This window comes from Petaurus breviceps, unplaced genomic scaffold (assembly GCF_028583685.1).
Source record: "Petaurus breviceps papuanus isolate PSGF00001 unplaced genomic scaffold, PetGlider_PUasm1.0 90994, whole genome shotgun sequence".
Taxonomy (NCBI): Eukaryota; Metazoa; Chordata; class Mammalia; order Diprotodontia; family Petauridae; genus Petaurus; species Petaurus breviceps.
This window is the reverse complement of record NW_027187393.1, coordinates 718,463-744,839: the sequence shown is the minus strand read 5'-3', so window position 1 is coordinate 744,839 and position 26,377 is coordinate 718,463. Positions and strand designations below refer to the sequence as shown.

General features: G+C 41.9%; 1 protein-coding gene across 1 annotated transcript; it reads right to left on the bottom strand.

Annotated features, from left to right (window-relative positions):
• Window positions 1-2,047: 2,047 nt before the first annotated feature.
• Window positions 2,048-7,364, bottom strand: EIF4E1B (eukaryotic translation initiation factor 4E family member 1B). The gene is made up of 7 exons (XM_069077568.1): window positions 7,344-7,364; window positions 7,045-7,145; window positions 6,541-6,636; window positions 3,882-3,945; window positions 3,150-3,263; window positions 2,498-2,637; window positions 2,048-2,162 (listed from the first exon to the last, which is right to left on the bottom strand). The coding sequence occupies exons 1-7, from the start codon at window positions 7,362-7,364 to the stop codon at window positions 2,048-2,050; spliced, it is 651 nt and encodes a 216-aa protein (XP_068933669.1).
• Between the last annotated feature and the right edge of the window lie 19,013 nt (window positions 7,365-26,377).

The following is a 26,377-nucleotide window of genomic DNA, read 5'->3' as shown; positions in this document are numbered from 1 at the left end:
ACTTTTGGGTCAGCTTTATCTCCCCTACCCCAGTCTACCTCTTCCTTAAACCTTATAAGGCCATCAACCATAAAATCAAACACCTACTTTTTTTTTTTAAAGATAAAAAGTTCTATTTTTTTTGTTTGTTTATTTTGTCTTGTGATTTTCCCTTTTGGTCCTAATTCTTCTTTACAATATGAGTAATGCAAATATATGTTTAATATTATTGTACATATGTAGCCTATTTTAGATTGCATGCCATCTTGGGGAGGGGGATCAGAGGGAGGGAGAGAAAATTTAGAACTCAAAATCTTATAAAAGTGAATGTTGAAAACTAAAAACAAGTAAGATTTTTAAATGAAGATAAAAAGTTAATTAGTGGGGGCTAGGTGGTGCAGTGAGTAAAGCAACGGCCCCAGAGTCAGGAGAACCTGAGTTTGGTTCTGGCCTCAGACACAACACCCACACAAAAAAACTAGCCTAGCCCTGTAAACTTTGGCAAGTTACTTAACATCAATTGCCCTCCAAAAAGGCAAAGAAAAAAAAAGTAACTTTGGGGCGGCCAGGTAGCACAGCAAGTAAGAGTACCAGCCCCAGAATCGGGATGACCTGGGCTCGGGCTCAGACACTTAGCACCCACCCAGAAACACCTGGCCGTGTAACCTTGAGCAAGTTACTTAACCCCAATTGCTTAAAAAAAAAAAGTTAATTAGCATCAGCTGATGGCATCTGGTAGCCTGGTGGCTAGCAACTTTGCAAAACAGGGAGATATATATACATGTAACATATGCATATATACACTGTTTCATATATACTCACACACATATAGTATATATGTGTGGGTAAGTATATATATATATATATATATATATATGCATAATACACTCAAGACTGAATTATTTTGATGTGTGTATCTTAAACACACATACATATATAGAAAAATGTGTGTGTGTGTTTATCAACTAGGCAGTGCAGTGGTTTAGAGCACCAGGTCTGGTGTTAGGAAGACCTGAGTTTAAATTTGACCTCAAATACTTACTAGCTGCATGGCCCTGGGCAAGTCCCTTAATCTGTTTGAATCAGTTTCCTCGTTTGTAAAATTGAATAATACCATCTATATCCCAGGACTGTTGTGAGGTTTAAATGGAATAATCGTAATAAAAGGGACTTTTCCCCCCACTTACTCTCCCTTTTGGACTTCTCTGGAGCTATCATGACTTCTCCCTTCCCAAGAAAACTCATCATTGGGAATTATCACCATGCTGCAAGATTGAATCAGCCTAGTACTCATATCTCTCTGATCTGACCCTCAGTAGGGAATCAGGACACCAGTTTCATTATAAAGAGGAGCTCAGCACAGTTTTGTTTTTTTTTTCATTTCCCACCAGCTACACTGCTCCTGGACTTCTCTGGAACTCTTCAGCAGGCCCCAAGCTTCGTACCCACCCCCCATTTTCCACTTCCTTTCCTGTGCAGTTTTCCCCCATTAGATTGTAAGCGCCTTGAGATTGTAAATTCCCTCTACAGGGATTGCTTTTAATTTGTATTTGTATCACCAGTAGTTAGCAAATGCTACATAAATGTTAGTTATTATCTATTAAGGTTTTACATGGCTTTGATAACCACTTTCCTTGATTAGGAGGTTAATAGGGACAGGCTGTCAGGTGATTTAGGGGGTAGTGGCGAGAGAATGTCTTAGCTTTGGGATAATATTGATGCCACCAAGATCAGGGCTGTTCTGGGTAGGGGTATTTCCCCTATTGTCTAGGTGGTCCCACCATTTGGAGACCTTAAATGGAGGCCACCATTTGAGACAGGGCAGCATAGCCCTAGAGGATCCATTTCTTTGACCTCTGTGGTTACTTATTAAGTGTTGGAAAGGGGAGAGAAAATAGCTCCAATTTCTTCATTAGAAGCATCGTCAAGTCTGGACTAGTCAATAAATAGGTTCACACCTAGTGATTTCCATTTGTTTTTATTTTCTGGTGAAATGGAGGAGGTGAAAGGGGGCGCAGGGCACTACTGTAACCCTGAGGAGGAGGGACCTAATCTAGGCTCTAGGGCCTCACACCACAAATTTGTTCTTGGTGAAAGAGTTGCTCTTGGTGGCTGTGTCTGCATGGGCCTGGTAGCCAATAACAACCTTCGGTGAGAGACCCAGCCTCTCCTTGAAGACACGTCTAAGAGGCACAGAAAATATTAGGTTTTGACTAATGATTAATGTATGATTAATATTTGTAGATCCTATATTCGAGTGCATGCCGCCATGATGGGGGGGGTAGGGAAGAGAAGGAGGGGGAGACAAATTGAAACTCAAGGGACTGTGGAACTGAATGTTGTAAAATAAAAGTAAATAAACAAAAAAAGAAAATATTAGGTTTCCTATCCATGCATTTCCAGTATTTTCCTCCCTCCAGTCTCAGCATTTTCTGTTCCTTTCTACCCTTTCCTAGACTATAACCTCACCCTGGAAAGCCCTCGAAGTTCCCCCTCCACACAGCCCCTCAATTCTTACCCAATAAAAGTGACAGCTGGCTGGTTTTCAGCCTCACTGGTCCAGATGGCTATCTTGTCCCCCTTGGTTCGAACATTGACCACAGCCCCACACACCTCTTTACTGTACTCCTCAAAGGCCTCTCCAACCAGACAAAGAAGCTGGCCACAAAAGAATAGAATGGAGTATTTAGCCCTGGCCCTAGCTAGCAGGCCCAGGGCTGGCCATCTTTGAGGCAAACCCTAGGCCCAAAGTCCTTCTCTGAAGTCAGACCCTAGACTGGCCCCTCCTAAAAGCTATGGGTATCCCCAGGGAGAATTCCCTTCCCAGTCCCAGGTGAGAGGAAGTGATTAGACTATTATCTAGTTCAATCCCCTCATTTTACAAAAGAGAACACAAAGAGAAGGGAAGGAAGGCATTTGTCTAAAAGTCACATAAATAGTGACTTTTAGTAAGTCACTTTTATTTGTTTGAGTGAGTTGGGATTTCAGATTTGAGTTCTGACTTAAAATCTTGTGTTTTTTCCAGGTTAGTCTAGGCCACAAGGAGAATCCCATCTCACAAACTCACTTTCAGGGGTATCTGGGTAAACTGTGGACACAGCCTTCGTGGAGGATGGGTGCAGCCTGGGGTACCTTCTCTCCTACCCCTCCCCCCATGGTCCCATACTGACTGTCTCTAGCCAGAGCCGGTCGAGGTTGTTTTGACGCTGTTGCTTAGCCAGGCTGACCAGCCAGCGGCCACCATGCTTGTTTCTGCTATCTTCCCACATAGGTTCAATGCCATCCTGGGGGTTAGAGGGAGACACAGAGGGCAGGAAGGGAAGAATACATTCAGTTCATTCCAACCTGTGATAATGGCAGCCTCCTTTCTACTAGAAGTCAGAGACCCCTGGTGCCATTTAGCTCCCCATGATAGAGAAGACTCTTCCTCCCAGCCTAAGAAGGCAAAATTTCCCAACCTGTCCCAGACTTTGCACTCTGCAGTAGATAAAAAGTTGAGAGAAATAATGTTATTCTAGGACTAATGTGGTGAACCACCTCAGGAATATCTCTACCTCCACCCTCAGCTATCTCAGCCCTTTCCCTAGAAAGGAAGCTAGGCTTGACACACAGGTTTGTAGGATTTAGAGCTAAAGGGAATTTTTAAAGATCTTATTTAGCCCCTCATTTCACTGGTGAGGAAACTGGGAGGAGGAATTTACTTATGGTCACAGAACAAGTTAATGCCAAAGTCAGGAATTTCAACTTGGGATTTGTGAAATCAAGTGAATCATTTTTTCCACTCTCCTACAATGTACCCAGGTGATGCTAATTCCATTACATTAGGAAGAATTTCTTCCTCCTCCCATCCCCCATCTCCAGTCTCCCTCAGGTGGAAGGCTTGGTGGGGTAGGGAGTATTACCTTGAACAGGGCATAGTCACAGCCGGAGGACAATTTGCTGGCCAGTTGGGTGTGGCTGTAGAGCCTAGGAAAAGAAACCTCAGAGTCCAATACCACTTTAGGCCTAGAGGGGATCTTAGAAACCATAGAGCCCAACTACCTCATTGTATAAGTGGAGAATCTGAAACCTAGAAAGACACTATAACACCTTCATTGCAGGGGACCCTGTGCTATATAGAAATGTTTTGTAAGTTACCCTGGAAGACGGCCCAAAAGTCCTAGGGCAGAGCCACAAATACCAGATGGATGGGAGGAATTCTAAGGACAAAAGTTTAAAGGGCCAAAGCCTAAAAGGGATTACATGTTGTATAGTTAGAAAGAACCACCTTGGAGTCTCTCCACTTTTGACCCTCTTCTCTTATTTTACAGATATAACATGAGTTATACAGAGAATGCATAGACACTCCCCACCTCGTGGACACCTCAGAGCCCCAGTTCTGGCCACAAGTCAATCTTGAAAAGACTTGACTTTTTAGTATGCTATGGCACAGTGGTATCTTGATGTGCCCTACCATGACATCTGCAAAGGGGCAGGAGGTGCCATCCATTAAAATGAGAGAGGGTTTCTGGTTCTCTTTCTCCAACTCTGTCACAAGTAGTCACTAGACTTTTTGGGGTGTCACACTTTCCCCATGCCCAGGTTGCTCCTACAGGGAGCATGAACTCAACTAGTTGATCTTGTACCCATTGGCTGATTTCTCTGCTTTGATTTTATATTCTCAGTATTCTCAACTGAGCAATCAACCTAGGGGTGGATATGTCCAGGCTTGGAGACCTTGTTTGTCTGAGAGATCTGAAGGACCTGGGTCCATTAAGTGAAACAAGGGTGTGTTTCTTCATTGATGTTCCCTCTGGTTCTTCAATGTTAGATATGTGGGCTTGTCCAGGATCAAAAACCACTTCTGGGCCAGCAGGGGCTGGTGTACTGCTTGCTTTCATTTCCACTAAGGGACCCATCTGTTCTGGACCCACAAAGGCAAAGAATGTCAGCAAATGCCATCCAACCCACATAACATATTTACCAATGTCACACAGGGAAAAAAGTAACAAAAGTAAAAATTACACTCAGACACTTTGATTCCAAATCCAGAGTTTTTCCCACTGGGCCACAGGGAAAATCTTGGGCCAGACAAGACTACAAGGGACCTTCTTCCCCAGTAACCAAAAGGGATCTTTTTGTTCATGTTTATACCAAACTCTAAAGGTATGAAATGCTTTCTTCACAACTGTTCTGGTAGGGAGATAGGAGAATTGGTATTGTTCCCATTTTACAGATGGGTTCAAATATTAGCTCTGCCATTGACTCACCACATCACAATTATTTTTAAGTTGTTTCAGTTCTGTCCAGCTCTCCATGACCTCATTTGGGGGGGGTTCTTGCAAAGATAATGGTTTGCCATTTGCCAACAAAGATAAAGTTTGCCATTTTCTTCTCCAGCTCATTTTACAGATGAGGAACTAAGGCAAACAGGGTTAAGTGACTTGCCCAGGGTCACACAGCTAGTGAGAATCTGAGGTCAAATTTGAACTCAGGAAAATGAGTCTTCCTGATTCCAAACCCAGTACTCTATTCACTGTGCAACCTAGCTGTCCTCTGTCACTAAAGGCAGGTCACTTTGCCTCTGCTTACAGTGGTTATCTGGCTTACTCAAGCTTGCAGATATTGGAGACAGGCCCTTAAACCCTGGTCTTCTGACTCCAAGACCAGCGTTCTCTTTCTGCTTCCCCACACAGCCTCCCATCATTGATAAACACTCAGCAGAGACATATATATATATATATATATAGCTGTCTATATATATATGTATATAAGTATATATATGCATACATATAATATATATATTATATGTATAGACATATATATATATATATATGTCTATAGCTGTCTTCAAGGATTTGAAGGGCTGTCTTGTGAAACAAGGATTAAACTAGCTCTGCTTGGCCCTAGAGGGCAAAGTGAGGAGGGAACTATATTTTGCCTGGATGTTAGAGGAAACTTCCTAATAATCAGAACTGTCCTGAAGTAGAGATGTGATTGATGCCTCAGGAGGGAGTTCTCAGGGGAGATCTTTAAGGAGTTTGAGAGAAGACCACTTAGGGATGTTGTAGGAAGGATTCCTGTTCAAGCACAGGTTACCCTTGGAGATCACATCAGAAAGGGGCCTAGGTCTTAGTGCTGTGGACCCCATTCCTGCCAAGGGGCCTCAGGGTCTCAGACACAAACCCTATGGAAATAAACCCCATTCAAAGAGCAAACTGTGCTGTCCTTTTGGGTGGGATCTTTACAAGGGCACTGGTCACAGGTAGGATTGAGAGAAGTCTTGCCAGGAAGATGTAGGATTTCTACTCACCAAAGCAAAAGGCAAACCCAGGTATCCCACTGGAGTAGAAAATCCAGAGAAAAAGAAAGTTCTTTTTTTTTAGGGGAGAGAAAGAGGGTCAGGCAGAGCTGCTTCTTCTTTACTAGGTAGAGTCTGGCAACTGAGTGTAGCTTGGCTCAGTCAATAGAGAGCTAATGAAAATTTTTCGAGTAGAAAAGTATGCTTCTTCCCCACAATCCAACCCCCTCGTCCCTCTCAGGACCCAGCTGAAACTCCTTCCACCAACCCCAGATACCTACGCCCAGAAGTCCTCCACAGTATCAAACTTGGTGACCAGGTGAAGGTTGTCCCGCCAAGTCCTGTTCCTGTCATTCTTGAAGAACCATAAGGCCCACCTGCAGAGGGTAGGGAGGGGAAACAGAAAGGAAGTAAAATAGTGAAACTCAGTTATACAGTGTATCGAACACAGTTATACTGTGTAAACTCAGTATCGAACAAATATAATGGAAAAAAAAATTGTATAATGGTTTTGGTGTCCAGAGTCCTGTGTTTAAATCTTTGCTCTGATACTGACTCATTATTCGACTAAGCAAATTTTTTTAATTCTTAAGGGTCTCAGTTTCCTCTTCTGTAAAATAAAAGGGTTGGGTTAGATGATCCCAAAGGCTAAGCCCCTTTTAGCTCTGTTAGGAGACAAACCCTGGGGCAGAAGAAGCAGAGGGAGAGAAAGGGAGGGCAGGAAGGGAAGAAAAAGCCTTACTAATAAACCGAGGCAGGGGCACAGGAGCAGCCCCTGCCAGTACCTGTTCTCCAGAGGATGCTTCTCCAGTCCTTCCCCCAAATACAATTTCTTCCCTGTTGGGGACTCCTCCAGCATTTGGGTTTCAGTCTGCAAATCTTGCACCTGGCCAGAAGAGGGAGAGAAGGCAGGGTGGGGGCAGGGGTGTCAAGATCCATGATGGGCCTCCAGTCCCCCTCCTCTACCCCTCGGCATGAAGGCCCTGCCAAGCTCACGGGGCCATGATCGACTCATAGGGAAAGGAGAGGGGGAGGGAGGAAAGGGGAGGGAGGAAAGGGAGAGAGGGAAGGGTATTAGACTCACAGTTGGAGCAGCTGTAGCCATGCTTAGCCCTAGACCTCAGCCCAGGGGGCTCCTTTTATCCTCTGACCATGAAGGAGGGTATGGTTCTTAAAGGTACAGTCACCAACTCATAGCTGTGTCTTCTCTAAAGTTGAGGTAGGGTGTGTTTCAGGCAGAATTGACTCCACAGCCCTGTCTTCCATTCCTCTTCCCTGCCTGAAGTGCAGCCTAGCCTTGAGGGAGCTGTATGAATCTGTAGTTAATCAAGTCAGGTCACTTCTCTACTCAGAAAATGTTCATTAGTTCCCTGTGGATTATGTCAAGGCCAAACTCAGTTTCCTAACATTGAAGGCTCTCTCAGAAAGCTGGTACCAGTCTACTTTTCTGGACTTAACTCATATTGTTCTTTTTCTATGCATTCTATGTTCCAGTCAGACTGGGCTGCTGTCTGTCCTACTCTATCGACCTCCAAATATACGCTAGGACCGACTGCCTTCCTTCAGCCTCTTTACCTACCCATCCTTTAAAGCCCAATCAAATACCAAGTGCTACATCCCCTAGGAAAGACCTGCCCCCTCAGGCATCATATAAGAATAGGAATAGGGCCTAGACTTGTCACTTCATTGCTCTAGGGAACTCCCAGAGAGGGAAACTCCCTCCACTGGCACCTTCTTTCATTTGTGCCTATTTATTTATGTGTTTGTCTTTTCCATTAAATTGTGAGCTCAGTGAGGGCAGGGACTATTTCTTTGTATCTGTAGTGCTTTCCACCTTGCCTCATGCATAGTGGATTCTCAATACATATTCATTGATTGATTCTTCATGACTTAATAGTCTTAGAAAGTGGCCTGGAGCACTGAGGCTAAGTGACTTGCACAGGCTCATATAGTCAGTAGGTGTTAGAGGTAGAACTTGAACCCAGCTCTTCTTAGCTCCAGGCTAGCTCACTATCCACTCTGCCAGGTAGATTTTACATAGTATAGTGGAAAGGATGCTGGATTCAGAGCCCAATGAGCTGGGTCCAAATCCTGGCTCTACTTACTACCCATGTGACCTTGGATAAGTCATTTAACATCCCTGGGCCTCCATTTTCTCCTATAAAACAAAGGTGTTGGTCTAAATGGCCTCTAAGTCCATTTCTGCTCTAGATTTGTGATCCTTTATTCTATACTTCTCTAATTCACATATCATGTAATATTGAGTATGGGTGTCATCTGTGTCTTATCCTCCTGAGCCCCAAAGGGGAGATCCTGTGATTTAACCTGCCTGTGTATTTCCCCCAGCACTCTGAATATAGCAGGCAAATAACCCAAAGGGAAAAGTGTGTTGTGGTATGGTATGGTATGATAAAAAGTGCCCCTGGCTTTGTATTCAGAGGACCTGTGTTTGAATCTTGGCCCTGCCATTTATTTGTTGTTACCCTGGGCAAGTCACATAACCTCAGTTTCCTCATCTGTAAAATAAGGAGGTTGAATTAGATGAGCTCTCAGTTCCTTCCAGCTCTGGATCTATGGTCCTATAAACAGCCATCAGTGTAGAATATATGAGATAATCATTTGTGAGACCTAGAATCTGATCCATTTATTGCTAGTTACCATAGGGACCTAGGATCCTGACTTTCCCCCTTATTATCTATAATCAATAGTATTATTGCTTCTGCAAAGGGCATGTCAATAGACTACTCTATATATCAACTCACCATCTCTGTGATTCCCCAGATCAAGTATCCTAGATCAGTACTGAAGGTCTTAAGGCAAGATTTGTTTGTCCTTCATTTTCTAAGAGCACCAATGACATCACAGGTGATGTTGACTTGTGCATAAATTGGATTTAGGTAAGGCAGAGTTGTACAAAGTAGTCAGCCTCACTCCCTCTTCCAGAGTTGGCAAAGTCCGGTGGCAGGACAAAAGTCAGGATGAATGGCAATAGCCCTGCATACACGGGATGACCTTAACATCTTTGGTGTCTGACCAAGCTCTGAGTTCTCCACAGTGCCTCCTTCAGCCACTTTCTTGATTATTGGAGCAAACTGTCCTCATTCACCTATTCCACTGAAGGGAGTCTTCATGTGCTTGCAGTAAGCATCCCTCTACCTCACCAACATGCTTGAAGCCTGCTGGTTACCCCCAACCTGATTCAGCCCATCTGCTGAGGCAGTCTACTGGGGCCAAAGCAGAGCCTTGGGACATGCACATGTGGGGGCAGGAGATGATCATCTAACTAGAGAGACTAGTAAGAAATAGCTAAGTAGAAGAACCAGAAGAGAGTGGTGTTACAGGAGCCAAAGGAGGAGAAAGAGGTCCTCAGTATGAAATGCAGCGAAAAAATTAAAGGCAATGAAGTTAAGAATTTCTAAGTCCAAGGACCTTTAAAGAGGTGCCTGGTGACCTGAGTTGGATGAATCAGGTGGACACCAGAGGTGAATGAGCAGCCTGCATACTTCCTGAACTCCCCCATACACCCCAAGGCAAGATTTAGTAGTTGATTGGATGTGATGGGTAAAGGAAAGTATGGAGTTGAGAACTATAAGGTTAAAAAAAACCTCAGCCTCTAGAAGAACTCAGCCACTAGAAGAACGGTGATTTCTTTGACAGAAATAGGGAAGTTCTTTGGGAGGGGGTGAGGTTCAAGGGAAAAGATAATGAATGAGTTCTGTTTTGGTGAAGAACAGACAGAGAGAGTGGGGGATGATGAGCTTTGTCAACAAAGAACTGTATGGACTCACCAAAAGTACCATGCACTTTCCCAAAGGTGGTCTAACTTGGTCTCCTCCTCCCATTCACTCAGGCTTAGCTCTTTGCCCCATACTCAGTGCCTGTCCAAGATACTGAGGGACTATTCTCTGGGCCATCCCTCCAACTGGATTGTCATGAACTGGGTAATCTGCAAGACAACAGGTTTTGAGACAGAAAGTAGGGGAGAAGATGAAGTTCATGGTGAATGGAATCAATTTGAATGATACTTTGTAACTGTATTGAGCCCCGGGAAAGATATAGATGTCCATGATGTCAGTAGACTCCAAAGGAATTGGCCTAGCAATGCACACAGAAAAAATAGATGAACACTGTGGATCATCCAGTAATGTTAGTATTCTCCTGAAGATGACACGTAGTTCTGAATCATAGAACCCTATGGATCCAGGATCCCAATAGTTATAATTCAATTCAATGAATATTTATTACATGGCTACTCAGTGCAAGGCACTATACATTAAGGATACTGTCAGGGTCCCCATTCCAAGACCACCCCCTTTCTTTTTACTCCTTTCTTTTTACTATTAGGAGACACCCTGTTTTCCAGAGCTAATGCTTATCAGGCAAGCTTTGCCCTGAGCTTGGTGTAACAACAACCCTTTGCACTCATCCTCTGGATGAACTCTGCTGCAGCAAAATCCCAGAATTATTTCCAGGTGGTCCCTGAGCTGGGACAAGCACCTGTGGGAACCGTGTTCTAGTCATAAAGCCCTGCTATGAATCAAACTTGCCTCATTGTTGCTGTTACCACTCAATTGTCATGGCTGCACCTCACTGCTTAGCTACTGTTATATGTATCAAGGCTTGGAGCCTCTGTGGTCTGGTCTCGTCCCGTCACATGTGTCTAGTTTCCCTCCTCCAACAGAATAAGAAATACTTTGTGCTTATAAACCACTCAGCTCTTTGGTTTTATTTTAATTTAATTTAATTTTTTCAGAGTTAACAGTTGTGATTACTTCTTTGAGCAATTTGGTTGGGTTTGTTTGTTTTCAGAGTTAGCAGGAGTTGATGTGTAACTGACTCTTTGGTCAATTATTTTCAAGGTTTGAAGAATACAATAAAACAATGTCTTCTTTCAGGGAGTTTACATTCAACTGAAGGAATTATACATATAAGCAGATAAAAAAATACAAGGAAAACTGAAAAGGGAGAAGCCCTAACAAGTAACATTTCACAGAAGATATGGATACTTTTTAGAGCAAGATAACAATTCTGAAAAGTAGGGCTAAGGAGGTAGCACCCTCAGGCATGTAGGAAGCCTGTGCCATGTAGAGAAGTATGCAGCAGAACTTTGGAGAACAACTTAGTAGAATGTAGGGTGCACAAAAGACAGTAATGTGAAATAGGCCAGGAAAGGGACAGATTGTAGAGAGCTTTTAAAATGTCAACTGAAGAGTTTGTACTTTCACATATATCCAATAGGAAGCCACTCAAGGCTTTCGGACAAGGGATGAAGTGGTCAGACTGGTGCCTTAGTAAGATGGTTGGAGAGGGGAAAGATTGCACAAATTAAGAGTCAGTGCAATGATCCAGTCAAGAGGTGGTGAGAGTCTGAATGAGAATGGGGTCTATGTGAGTGGGGAGATGGTAACAGCCACAAGGTTGGGAAGACAGGATTCAAAGGAATTGGCAGTTGATTAGATTTGAGTAGTGATGGAGAAGGAAGAGTCAAGGATTACTCCAAGGTTGGGAACCTGGGTGATTGGAAGGGCAATGCCATAACAGAAATATGAAAGTATGGAGGAGGAGCAGATTTCTAGAGGAAGACAACATCCATTTGTGGATATAGGATTATATATTTAGAGTCAAAGGGAAATCCTTAGGTTATCTAGTCCAACCCTCTCACTTTACAGAGGAAGAAGCCAAGGCTCAAGGAATTGACTTGCCTAAAGTCACAAGGTGGTGTCAGAGAAAGAACTTGAACCCAGGTCCTCTAACTCCACTGTGCCATGCTGCATGTTGAGTTTGAGATGCTGATGGAGCTTTCAGCTAGATAACCATCTGCTCTAGTGATGCTGAAGTTCATAGGACTAGATTTGGGAGTCACTGAACAGAGCAGACAGCTAAACCCGGGAGAACTGACAAGATCACTGAGGGAGAAAAAAAGAGAGAGAGAGAAAGGGAAAGGGTCAAGGCAGAGCCTTGGGGACACACACATGTAGGGGCAGGAGATGATGATCTAATTAGGGAGACTAAGAAGAAGAAGTTAGGTTGAAGAACCAGAAGAGAGCAGTGTTATAGAAACCAAAGGCGGAGAAGAGGGGCATCAGTATGAAATGCAGCAAAAAAGTTAAAGGCAATGAGGTTAAGAATTTCTAGGTCCAAAGACTTTTAAGAGAGCAGTTTAGGAGATTGAGGATGTGGAGCCAAACAGGCAGAGTAAAAGAAAACTACAGCCCATCTTCCCAATCCCCACCATCACCACCAAACTACTCCAAACAAATTTAGAAAATGTCCTAGACCAAATCCTGATGGGGGATACCAGAGTCATTTTTCCAGCCCAGATTAGTACAGGGAGACAGACAGAGAGGTCAATGGACAGGGTCTGATCAAGAGCACCCCACGCAGAGAGGCAGTGTAGGAGGGCAAGATGAGGTCCCAGATCCCTATTGAGCTGCCAGGTACCAGAACTGGTGCCATCTGGCAGCTTTATCACCCACTACCCAGTTCCAGGTCACCAATCCAGAATGGAATGAGAAAGAGATCTACAGCAGTGTGGTGTTCTGGGGTAGGGAATGCTTACAGGACTGAGGTGGTTTACAGAGTTCAGAAGCAGGTGGTAACTGTGTGGCTTAGACTCCAGGAGCAGAGCAGGGTTTCAGTTGCAGCTTCTAACTCAGTTCAAAGCCAGCAGAGGAATAACCAGGACGGGAATCCCAGACCAAAGTGCAGCCTGATGTTCTGTCACTGATCCAGCAGCATTTCCCAAGACAATGACTAAGGCCAGCAGCAGCCTATAGAAACTCCAAAGAAGGTAAGCCACCAGGCCTTCTGCTCAGACCTAGAACTCAGACCAGTGGGACAGCAACCAGACTGGGCCCAATAGCAGATCATTTTGGGAGTCCTGAAAATTTGCAGGTTCCCAGTATGAGCTTTTCCTGAGATACTGGAACAACACAACGTTCAATACCCAAAGAAAGCCACAAGGTCAGCCCAGACTTCCCCTCCAGAAGTGTGCAGTCTGGCCCTAATATACTGGCTGAAGTCAGGAAGTCGGTTGGAAGAATAAACAAACAAAAAAGAACCCCAGCATAAAAACCTACTATGGTGACAGGAATGTTCAAGACACAAACCCAGAAGAAGAGTCATTATTACAAAATATCCATAAGAAAAACCCAAAGAAAAACACAGCTTGGACTGTGTTCAACAAGAATTCCCAGAATTCAAAGATTTTTTTTAAATAAGTGAAATTTATTTTGATATGATATGATCTGAAATTATATTTATTATTTATTTTACTACATAAAAATGAAAAAGAAATGAGATTTGTAGAAGAAATAATTGGAAAGAAAATTAACAGTTTGCCACAAGAGGTACAAAACCTTATGCAAGGAACAAACTTCCTGGAAATTGATGTTGTTGAGTCATTTCAGTCATGTCCTACTCTCCGTGAACCCATTTGAGGTTTTCTTGACAAAGAGAGGAGTGGTTTGCCATTTCCCACTTCAGTTCATTTTACAGATGAGGAACTGAGGCAAACAGGGTCAAATGATTTGCCCAGATCAAGTCAAATTTGAACTCAGATCCTCCTGACTCCAGGGCTGGTGCTCTGTTCTCTGTACCACCTAGATGAAAATTAGAGTGGACCAAATAGAAGCCAATAACTCCATGAGACATCAAAAAATACTAAAGCAAAGTCGAAAGACTGAAAAAAGAGAAGAAAATGTAAAGCATCTCATAGTAAGGACAACTAAACTAGAAAATAGAACAAGTAGAAAAACATTTAAGAATCACTGTACTGGGAGTGGCCAGGTGGCTCAGCAAGTAAGAGCACCGGCTCCAGTGTTGGGATGACCTGGGGATCAAATCCGGGCTCAGATACTTAGCACCACACCCAGAAATAACTGGCTGTGTAACCTTGAGCAAGTTACTTAACCCCAATTGCTTTAAAAAAAAAAAAGAATCATCATACTACCCAAAAGCCATAACCAAAACAAAAACCTAAATGTCATATTTCAAGAAATTTTCAAAGAAAACCACACACATTCCTTAGAACCAGAGGGCAAAGTAGAAATAGAAAGAATCCACAAATCACCTTCTGAAAAAGACCTTTAAATGAAAACTCCTAGGAACATTATAGCCAAAATCTAGAGCTTCTAGATAAAAGAAAAATACTGCAAGCAGCCAGAAAGCAAAAATTCAAGTACCAAGAAGCCACAGTAAGTATCACACCCTATTTAGCAGCCATCACTATGAAGGATCAGAGAACTTTTTTTTTTTTTTATTAAGCAATCGGGGTTAAGTAACTTGCTCAAGGTTACAAGGCCAGTTATTTCTGGGTGTGGTGCTGAGTATCTGAGCCTGGGATTCGATCTCCAGGTCGTCCCAACACTGGAGCCAGTGCTCTTACTCGCTGAGCCACCTGGCCACCCCTAAGCAATTGGGGTTAAGTAACTTGCTCAAGGTTACACGGCCAGGTGTTTCTGGGTGGGTGCTAAGTGTCTGAGCCCGGGATTCAATCTCCAGGTCTTCTCAACACTGGAGCCGGTGCTCTTACTTGCTGTGCTACCTGGCTGCCCTGAGAACTTTTTTTTAAGGAAGAAATTTGCTTTATTTTTTAAAAGAAAATAATAAATGCAAGCAAGTTTCAAACAAATCAGTACTTTCTACATTCCAATGAGAACTTTTAATATATTCCAGAAGGCAAAGGACAAGAGCTTGCAGCCAAGAATAAATTACCCAGCCAAAATGAGTATAATCCTATAGGGGGAAAATAAACCTTTAATGAAATAGAGGACTTCCAAGTATTCCTGGTGAAAAGAACAGAGCTTCATAGAAACTCTGAAGTTCCAATACAGGATTTGAGAGAAATATAGAAAGGTAAACATGAATGAATAACCATAAAGGACTAAACAAGTTTAAATTGCTCACCTTTAAATACGGTGAGATGACGTGTCTCCTCTAAACCATATTATCAATAAGAGCCAAAGAGAGAGTCTAATTAAAAAGAAGTTGTGTTAAATCTTAATGATCTTAAGAGAAGAATGGAAAGAGAGAGGAAGAGGAATATACTGAAGGTGGGAGAAGAGAAGAAAAGGAAGGTTAGGGAAAATTTTTTTCACATAGTTGAGGTGTACAGGTAGAAATCTGTACAAACAAAGAAATCTATAAAACAAGGAGAGAAGGAGAGGCTGATACTTCAGGTCAAAGAAGGGAAGAATACACATATAACACAGTTGGGTACAGAGATACATTTTACTCAATGGGAACTAAGAAGAAAAGAGGAGAAAGGGGAACTAGACTAAGATTAGTCCTAAGCAAAACAAACTCCAAGGATGTACAAAAATATTTATAGCTCTTTTTGAGGTGGACAAAATGGGAATCTGAGGAGATACACATGAATTGGAAAGTAGATGAACAAGTTATGGTATATAAGTTGTGATGGAATATTATTATGCTATAAGAAATGAAATAAAGAAGGAATGGTTTCAGAGAAACCTGAGAAGACTTATATGAACTGATGCAGAGTGAAGTTAACAAAGCCAGGAGAACAATTTATACAGTGATACTATATATGTAATGATAACAATATGGTAAAGACAAACAACTTTGAAAGACTGATCAGTGTAATGACAAACCATGGTTCCCAAGGACCAGTGATGAAACATGCTATCTACCTCCTGTACTCAGTATAGAAATAATGTGTAAAAACATATATGTGTACAAATATATTATATATTTATAGCTATATCTACATGTAGATATAGATATATACACTACATATATATTTCTATTTCTATTCTTTTCAACATAGTTAATGCAAAAATTTGTTTTGCTTGACCACACCTATTTGTAACAAGGATTTAGGTTTGTTTGTTTTTTCCATTCTCAGTTGGTAGAAGGAGGGAGAGAGGGTGGATTTTTTCCAATTAAAAAAATTTAATTTAATTTTTTAAAAATAGTAGTTTAAGAAGAGTGTGGTAGAACAACTATATAGAAGCCTGGTAGCCACTGGCATAAAGCAGCTCAGCTCCATTAAGGTTAAGAAAGTGCTTTGAACCTACAAATACTGTATACCCTTTACAATTTAGAGAATAGAAGGAAGAATGGAAATCTGGAGGTACTGACTATAGGGGAAACACTGAAAGGGTTGCATGTGCTTTGCGATATATATTATATATATACTTTTTTAGTGCCTGTGATTTCTGATTTTGTATTTGTAAAGCAAGAACAGTTCGTATACCTTATTTATAAAAGGAGTCCCAATGTAGTTGATTTGTAAGAGGTTTTAGTCTTCAAAAAGTAAAGGGGGGGGGGGGTGGAATGAATGGTGGAATCAAAGCCAGACTGCAAGGTCTGTGAATAGACGGTAAGAAAACAGTCAGTGAGTGTAGATGATTTGACAATGAAAGAGAGGAGAAATATAGAGCATTAGCTTGAGGGGATGGTATGATCAAGTGAAGATTATTTTTAGTATAAAAGGCATACAGACACACATAAAGGAACAAATGCTTTATTTTGGTATTGAAAAGAGACGGTAAATTACTCAAGATGCAATGCCCACGCCTGCCACCAGGTGGCAATTCAATCTCGTGCTGTTTTGGACCACCTTCACTGAACAGGGATGAGCACACTGACTGGATTCTAGTTTTCAGCCATCTGCTCAAGGCAACTTAATACACATGGGTGGGCCCCGCTTGATCCATACATTTCCCCAGGTTTACCCTTTGCAGAGAAACCCTGTGTTGAAATTGTAGCTTGTTATAGTCCCTATGGCCACCCTACCAGTATTATAGTTAAGTATTTAAGTAGCCAGTAAGGTAAAAATAAATAGGAAATAGGAACTAAGAATATAAGGAGAAACATAGAAGTCGTTTGCCAAAACTATCACCTAAATTAATTACAGACACATCTAGAGACTCATAGTGCTAAATTAAGAGAAGCCAGCTAAGCTCCAACAAAATGGCCCTTGGCCTGCAAGATGCAGATAAGCACCAAACATGCATTGTAAAACTAGAAAAGCATTATGCTAATAAAACATAGTCCATTTCCTCCCCCACTAGAACCCATAAGAATAAGACCTTGAGCACTCCTCCAACTGCTACCTGTCCATGTTGCCCAGGTGCTCCCAACTCCAATCAACAATTTTATAAGTGACTCTACAAGTCACTTAACCCTGTTTTGTCTCAGTTTCCTCATCTGTCAAATGAGCTGGAGATGGAAATCACAAACCACTACAGTATCTTTGCCAACAAAACCCCAAATGGGGTCACAAAGAGTCTGACATGACTGAAAGGACTCAATAACAACAAATGTACCCTTCTACTTCCCCTGTCTATGTCTCTAACTATCTGCCTCCTTCTCCTACTTTATTCCCTGAGCTGTCCTTGAATCTTCTGCCTCTGTACTCTGTACCTTATTAAAGTGTGACTGTGTATTATTTCCCACTTGCTGCCAGTATGATCTTTCCCGGCGCCTAAAGAACCAGCATTGTTCACCCCGACCCAACTAAGACTTCTTTATGGGCCTCTTACTGAAAGTATAAACCAGACGCCTAGGCTAGGACTTAATTTGTCAGCAACCAGACATCATATTTCTTATAGGAACTCATAGGAAGTCTGGCACTATGAATCCCTTAGAAGAAAGCAAGGACTGATGAATGCCTCTCTAGACAGGGATCTCCCCTTATACTCGGGTCCCAAGTTTCTATCACTTCTGATAGAATGATGAATTCTCACCAATAATTGAGTTTGTCTTAGCAAATAGAGGACCAGACCAGACCTGGTTTCAACTTCTAGTGTGACCCGGGGCAATTCATTTAACCTGTTGGTGCCTCAGACAACTGTGCAAGACTATAAGCTTCAGAGAAGGTGCAGATCTGCATTGGTAGAAAGTGTTTCCTCATTCAGGAGTTCCTTTTGCACATTAAATGACAGATTCTAACCAAAAGAGAAAAAAACTCATAACTTAAAGTATCTCTAGCCCCTATTCTCAAAGGATCTTAATCTTTCTCTACTTTGGGTGACCTACAAAAAAAAAGATTACTCACACACACATAGCATGTGTGTATATTAAAAAAAAGTATAATTACTAAAGAAGAATCAGCTATACAAAGTGCTACTTCTAAAGGAGCTCTGAAGCAGCAGAGGCTTTCTTTGTGGCATGTTTTGTTGCTCTCTTGGGGAAGGGGGAGATATAACCAGAGATTTGATAGGAGAAATGCTTGCAAATTATCCCCCAGTATCTGAGTCCAAGGAGAAGGAAGAATCATCTCAATACCAGCAGCTCTCATAGATCTGCCCTCAGATCCTAGCCATCCCCTTGGAGAGAAGCCATGGGCAGCCTGCATCATCATCATCTCACAAGATATTGTAGCTACCGCCCAAAGAACCCTAGTTATTGAGCTCAAATAGCCAAAGGGTGAGTGCTTTCATGGGTCAATAACCCTTCCTTCTCTTCATCATCTGGAGTCATAGGCAGTCAGGACTAAAGAAGGACCACTGGCTAAGCCTTAACTAGCAGAAGGATCAAGAAACAGAGTTCTGGAGAAAGAGTCAGACAGACCGAGAGACACAGAGAGCTACCCCAAACACTGCGTCCTCTTTTTAAAGTCCTTCTGTCACAGCACATCTTGTGCCAGCTCTCACTCAAGTGTACTGTCACTCCCTGAGGCCATCTAGCCCCACACTTCTCATCTCTTTGGCACCTTCAATATGCAAAGGGAGCATGGATTGGCTGTAGCACAGGAAGCTGTTGCAGAGAGTGTTACATTAGGTCTGTGCGTGTTCTTAGGCAGTGGGGAAGGAGCCAATAGATAGGGAGAGATGAAAGATGAGGAAAAAAAGAAGAGGGAGGAGAAGGACTGAAGGGCATGGGTAGAACACTTGGCCTTGGCTGAGAGAAGGGATACTTCTTCCTCAAAAGCAACAAAGGAGCAGAGGATGGGTGGAGATGTGGAGGGAGTTTGAGGTATAGATTAGGGGAGCTGACAGAGCTCACAAGTGGCCTTGGTTCTCCCAGAAGAGTAGTCATCAAAGTCATCTGCTGAAAGAGAAGGGATTGACACTTAAAGGAGAAGCTTTGGAGCAGCTGCCTTAGGGAATAAAAAAGTCTTTCAGTGCTAGGGAAGGTGGACTAGCTTTACCAGATTTCAATCTCTACTATAAAGCAGCAGTCATCAAAACTACTTGGTACTGGCTTAGGAATAGAGGAGTGGATCAATGGAATAGATTAGGCACATGAGATTCAGAAGTCAACGACTACAGTAATGTATTGTTTGATAAACCCCCAGACCCTGGTTTTGGGGATAAGAACTCACTATTTGACAAAAACTGCTGGGAAAACTGGAATATAGTATGGCAGAAACTGGACATAGACCATTATCTAACACCATATACCAAAATCAAGTCTAAATGGGTTCATGATCTAGGTATAAAGGTTGATACTGTAAGCAGTCTGCTAAAACAAGGAATAGTTTACCTATCAGACTTGTGGAGAGGGAATGACTTTATGATGAAACAGGAATTAGAGAACATTATAAAATGTAAAATGGATAATTTTGACTACATGAAATTGAAAAGTTTCTGTACAAATAAAGCCAATGTAACCAAGATTAGGAGGGAGGTGGGAAATTGGGAAAGAATCTTTACAACCTATGTCTCTGACAAAGGACTCATCTCTAAAATATACAGAGAACTGAGTCAAATTTATAAGAATACAAGTCATTCCCCAATTGATAAATGGTCAAAGGATATGAACAGGCAGTTTTCAGAGAAAGAAATTAAAGCTATCTATAAGCACATGAAGAAATGCTCTAATTCACTATTGATTAGAGAAATGCAAATCAAAACAACTCTGAGGTACCACATCTCACCAGTTAGATTGGCTAAGATGACAAAACAGGAAAATGACAAATGCTGGAGAGGATGTGGGCAAACTGGAACACTAATGCATTGTTGGTGGAGTTGTGAACTGATCCAGCCTTTCTGGAAAGCAATCTGGAACTATGCCCAAAGGGCTATAAATACTTTCATACCCTTTGATCCAGCAATACCACTCCTAGGGTTATATCCCAAAGAGATCATAGAAATGGGAGAAAGACCCATATGTACAAAAATGTTTATAGCAGCTCTTTTTGTTGTGGCAAAGAATTGGAAATTAAGGGGGTGTCCATCAATTGGGGAATGGCTGAACGAGTTGTGGTATATGCATGTTATGGAATATTATTGCGCTATAAGAAACAGGGAGCGGGCGGTCTTCATATTTACCTGGAGAGGCTTAAAAGAACTGATGCTGAGTGAGAAGAGTAGAACCAGGTGGAATTTGTACACAATTACAGACACAACGTATGTGTGATGACCAACTTTGATAGACTGGACTCTTCTCAACAATGCAGGGATATAAGTCAATCCCAAAAGACGCATGATGGAGAGAAAAACGTGCATCTAGAGAAAGAACTAGAAAGAACTAAATTTATATCCAGGTGGAAGCAAAATACCTGATTTTTTTCATTCTCTTATTTGATTTTATGTCCTCTTTACCATTTTTCATTCCAGCTGGTACAATCCATCCTTATAACCTGACCATTGTATAATGTGAAAGTATTTACAGATCCTATACTTGATTATAAGACGCCATGGGGGGGAGGGGAAGGAGGGGGACAAAGTGTGAAATTCAAGGAATTGTGGAATTGAATCCTGTAAACTAAAAGGAAACAAACAAATTAATAAATTAAAAATTGAATTTAAAAAAAAAAGTCTTTCAGGGAAGAATGAAAAAATCACCGTATAGTAGTGAAGAAAATACTATTATATAATGTGAATTATAAGTGGATTAACTTAGCATGGTTATATGACCATCAGCTTAATTAATTAATTAATTAAAATTTAATTCTGCAGCTTAATCAGTCAATTAACAAACACATTATTATTATGAATAGCTCACATTTGTATCGTGCTTTAAAGTTTGCAAAGCATTTTACATGTGTTATCTAACTTTATTCTCACAACAGTGGGGTCAAACTCAAATAGAAATTGGACCATTAAGTCATAGGTAAGGATCCCTATGGGTGGCATATTGACTTAGAAAACCACATCTTAACATTATCTATGTTCTATTGTATCTTTATTAATTTTGTTAAATATTTATCAATTTGATTTTAATCTGGTTCTGTCATCCCTCCTGAGTGTTGTAACCATTGGCCTGCCATCCCATTTTTTATACCTCTGCTCAGAATGACCCTCTGAGGTAGGTGCTATTATTATCTCCATTTTATTTATTTATGTATTTTGCTTTTTGGAGGGGGAAGGCAGGACATTTGGGGTTAAGCCCAAGGTCACATGGCTAGTGGTAAGTGTCTAAAACCAGATTTGATCTCAGATCCTCCTGAATCCAGGGCCAGTGCTCTATTCACTGTGACACCTACCTACCCCTATTATCTTCATTTTATAAATGAGAGAAGTGAGACTGAGAGGTTAAGTAACTTGCATAGGGTCACAGAGCTAGTAAACATCTGCGCAAAATTCAAACTCAGGGCCTTTTGACTCTAAGTTTAGTCACTATTCATGAAGCCACCTAGCATTCCGGTTTAAGAGCCTCTCACAGGGGAGTGAAGACTGAGCTCAGGACAAAGAAGTTTAGGAGTCAGGTAATGAGAGAAGAAATTGAAAGGTCAGGGAATGATGATCAAAGAGGTTTTTAGACTTCAGGATGATAGAGGTGACTCTTCCCCTTTCTCCTTCTTCCCTCATATCTAACCAGTTGCAAAGTTACCAACTCCACCTCTACAATTTCTCTCACATCTGTCCCTTACTCTTTCCTCATATGGCTATCTTCCTAACTCAGACTCTCATTACTTCCTTCTCCCAGGAAATGCCACAATAGCGTTCTGACTGGTTTCCCCACTTCCAGTGTCTCCCCTCTCCAATCCACCCTCCACAGAGGTACCAAGATCTCTTTTCCCAATCTTTCTTTTGAGCTACCCAATTATCAATAAGAATCCTAAATATACACTTTGCATTTTACATATATAAAAAGTAAACAGTCTGTCCTTATTGAATCCCTTGTACTCAGTCTTTGGTATGTACCTTATGTTTCTCTTGGCTCTTATATGTCAAATCTTCTATTAAGTTCAGTTTGTTTTTTTTTTAAACAAAGTCTTGAAAGTCTGGCAGTTGATCAAATGTCCATTTTTTCCATTTAGGATTATGCTTAACTTTGCTGGGTATATTTTCAGATCATCTTTCCATGGTACTACCATCCCAAAGTTAAAGAATTTTAAGGGGTTCTCTGAACTTGTCTTTTTAAGTTGCTATGTTTTCCAGAAACACTGGACCCAGAGTGTGCAGGAGACCCTGAATGTGTCATGGACAAAAGCCCCCTGAGGTGACAATTCATCGTTTGCACCCCAAGTTGGATTCCCTGTGTGTCACTACTCAAAACCCTGGAGTGTTTTCCTATTGCCTCCAGGATAAATTATAAACTCCTCGTCTGGACATTTAAACTCCTGTCTATATTTCCAGACATTTCAAATTGCTTCCTTTCACACATTCTATATTCCAATCAAACTGGTCTGCTTACTGCTCCTCAAATCTGTTACTCCATCTTCTCCTGTCTTAGAATCTTTGTAGAAGCTGTCTGTCACCTATGTGGAATGAAGCCCTCCCTCCTGTCTCCCCTCTCCTGGTGCTAACTTCCCTCAAGGCTCAGCTCAGGGACTCCCTGCTTCAGAAAGTCTTCCCTCAATGATTAGTTCTCACTCTCTCCTCTAATCATCTTGTATCTGCTTTTCTGTTAATATGTTATATTCCCTAGTAGGATGTAATCTTCTTGAAGAGAAGAATGTTTTTCATTTTTGTCTTTGTATCACTAGTGTTCAGCACCTTAAAAATATCTGTGGGGAGAGAAATGAAGATCTGTGATTTTTTATTTTTTTTTTAATTTTTAAGCAATCAGGGTTAAGTAACTTGCTCAAGGTTACACAGCCAGTTATATATAGTTATCTGGGGGACACTGAGAGAAAGATGTGAGTCCAGACCTGGACTCAGATACTTACTTTGAAATGTCTGGACATGAAATGTCTGGAAAATACATCCAGGGTCACTCAGTCAGTATGTGTCAAAGGTGGAAGTTGAAGCCTGGTCTTCCTGACTGAAGCTGGCTCTCTCTGTCCACTGTTAGTCAGTCAATAATAATTTCCAAATCATGTATTATATGCCAGGCATTATGATGGCAATGCAAAAAGAAGCAAAAGACAGTCCCTCACCCTCCCAAGGACCTTACAGTCTAATGGGGCGGACAACAAGAAACAAATATCTACAATCTCCTTTTCTCTCTCTCTCTCTCCCCCCCCCACAATAAATAGCAAATAATGACTATAGGGAAGGCACTAGAATTAAGAGGGGTTGACAAAGGATTCCTGGAAAAAATGGGATTTTAGTTGAGATTTTAAGGAAACCAGGGAAGCCAGTTGGCAGAGATGAGAAGAGAGAGCATTCCAAGCATGGGAGACAGCCAGAGCATCTCATTGGAATAGTAAGGAGGCCAATGTCACTGTGTTGAAGAATGCTTGGCTGGGAATAAGCAGAAGAAGACTGGAAAGGGGCTGGGTTATAAAGGAATCTGAACACCAGAGAATTTTGTATTTGATCCTGGGGGGTACAGAGAGCTTCTGGAGTGCACTGATATTATATCACATTGCTTCTTAATAAATATCCATTGAATTTAGTTGAATGGTAAAATCTAGGTGTGTCTACTACTGTGAATGACTAAGGTAGGGTAGAGATAAAGGTCGTGGAGTAGGGGAGATTTCTGAACAAGGAGGTCAGAAATTCAAAGGGCTATCAACATATTGATAGTCCCAAATATTGGAAGTCCCAAAGGCAGCTATTGGGGTGAATAAATGAATAATTTTAAAAAACCATTCATTTAGTGTTTTCTATGTACCAAGCTCTAGGTTAAGTTCTGAGGATAAGAATACAAAATTAAAATGGTCCCTGACCTCAAAGAACTCACATTCTACTAGAGGCAGGGTGGGAAAGGGCACTTGGGTAGGGAAGATAGGAAAATAGCAGGGTAGAGAGGAAGACCGTGCCCCTCCCTGAATTCCCTGAGGAAAGAAGAGAGGAGCAAAATAATATTACAGATGGAGCTAGCCTGAGAGTTGGGAATACCTGGGTTCAATTTATGCTTCAGAAACATACTAGCTGTGAGACCCTGGGCAAGCCACTTAACCTCTCAGTACCCCCAGGTAACTCTTTAAACATTTCAAAGAAGGCACAGATCTGAATTGGTAGAGGGAGTTTCCTAACTAAGAGGTCCAATAAAATCATAGGTCTGAATACATTTCAGAGAGAGAGACAGAGACAGAGGGAGGGAGAGTGATCTAGGGGCTAGCAAGGCTCTGTTCAAAGTGAAAGAGGTGAAAGGTGGGGAAAGGTGGGGAATATAGATCCCCCTCCCAACCTAATATATAGATGGGGGTTGTGGAGGAGGAGGAGGTGCTTTGAAGGAGCCATCAGAATTGGAAAGGATGAAAAAGGATGAGGTATCTTCTGGAAAAAAGCCAAGTTTCCTTAAGCACAAGAAAAAGTGTGAGAAGAAGAGGTGTGAAAAAAATAATTGTAAGATGAAAAAAAAATTGTAAGAAGACAAAGGGGTTTCCAGGGGTCACAGTGGAAGGATAGGGCATGTGGAGGGCTGCACAGGAAAGGGCAGAGGTAGTAGTGGGAAGAGGTTTTCAAAGAGACTCTGAATCATGGAATTAGGGGAACAGGAAATGGGAATATGCTAACAAAGGTAGAGGAGAGAGACACCAAGGGGGTGGGGGTGGGGGGGTACCAGTAGGTTGGGGCATATTTGGCTGACCATACAGGGTATCATAGAATCAGTCTTGGAGCTGGAAGAGACCTTAGACCTTTGTTTTACAGATGAGGAAATAGGCTAGTAAGTATCTGAGAGGGGTTGAATCCAGATCTTGACTCCAGATCTAGGACTCTTATCCACTCCTTCACCTAGCTGTGCCTGCATGGGAAGATCAAAGGTAATGGCAGATGGAGAAGTTGTGTGGCAAAGGAAGACAGACCTGAAACAGGCTTACCAATCTTCTGTCCCTTTCTGTCATAACACCTGAAGGGGACTGCTGGTACAGGAGTTCAGGAATGGGGGCTCCTGGAGGTCATGTGATGGAGAGGCACATGAGACCTGGGCAGCACATCTGGCCACTTCATTCACCATTTAAATCAGGTCTGAGGTCTGAGGCAGCAGGGTAGGCCCAGTCCTAGAGGTGCCTCCTCTTCTCAGATGCCCCCACCTACCTGGGTCTGCACTGGTGATAAAGGACTGAGCCGAGGCTGATTTCACAGCTTTCAGTGGAGGTTAGCATGAGGTGAGAAAATTCACAGTGAGTGTTACCTTCACAGATGGCAACAGCAGCCAGGTTGGTAGATTCTCTTTACAAGAGAAAAGAGATTCTACACATTCAGAAGTTAAATACCAGGAAAAATATTGTTAGGAAAACATTTTTTTAAATCTGCTTAGTTTCAAACTAGGTGACCCTCAGTCTCCTGGGGCCTCTGAAGTTCCCAGGCTTTCAGTAATACAAAATTGCCTAGTAGAAGGATAACTGATAGCCTTGATTACTCTTTGGCTTGGAGTGGGCCCCAGATGAGATATTTCTTTCAGAATATATCCTAGTTGAATTGGGGTTATCCACTCGGGTTCTTTAAAATAAACCCTATTAGCCCATCCTTACAATTATGGTTTCAGTCTCAGCCAATCAGGAAGCTTAGATGATATTATGGGTTTATGATGCTTTACTCATTTCTTTTGGACTACATCTGTAATTTCTTATATTTTATGGAACTCCTGGTGAATAAACTCTCTCTGCCAATGTAGATCAGCACCTGTTCTACAGTTTATACAGCCTTAGAGAGTTGCCTGGAGCATTGAGAAGTCAAGTGACTCCACCAGGGTCATGCTGTCATGCCTTCAGTATGTGTCAGAGGCAGGAATTAAATCCTTAATGACTTCCTGACTCTGAGGCCTGTGTTCTATTCACCATGCTGGACTGAAGGGCTTTGCTGGGTAATACACAGAGGGTAGGACTGGGAATCCTGCCATATGGAGTGACAGAGATATAAATCC

Bases quoted from the DNA above. Each gene is read 5' to 3' on its own strand.
- EIF4E1B (XM_069077568.1), bottom strand. From the start codon at position 7,364: ATGGCTACAGCTGCTCCAACT. The intron at 6,637-7,044 runs GTACTGGCAGGG...TACCCTCTGCAG, and splicing joins AAGCATCCTCTGGAGAACAG to GTGGGCCTTATGGTTCTTCA. The intron at 3,264-3,881 runs GTAATACTCCCT...TCTAACCCCCAG, and splicing joins GTGACTATGCCCTGTTCAAG to GATGGCATTGAACCTATGTG.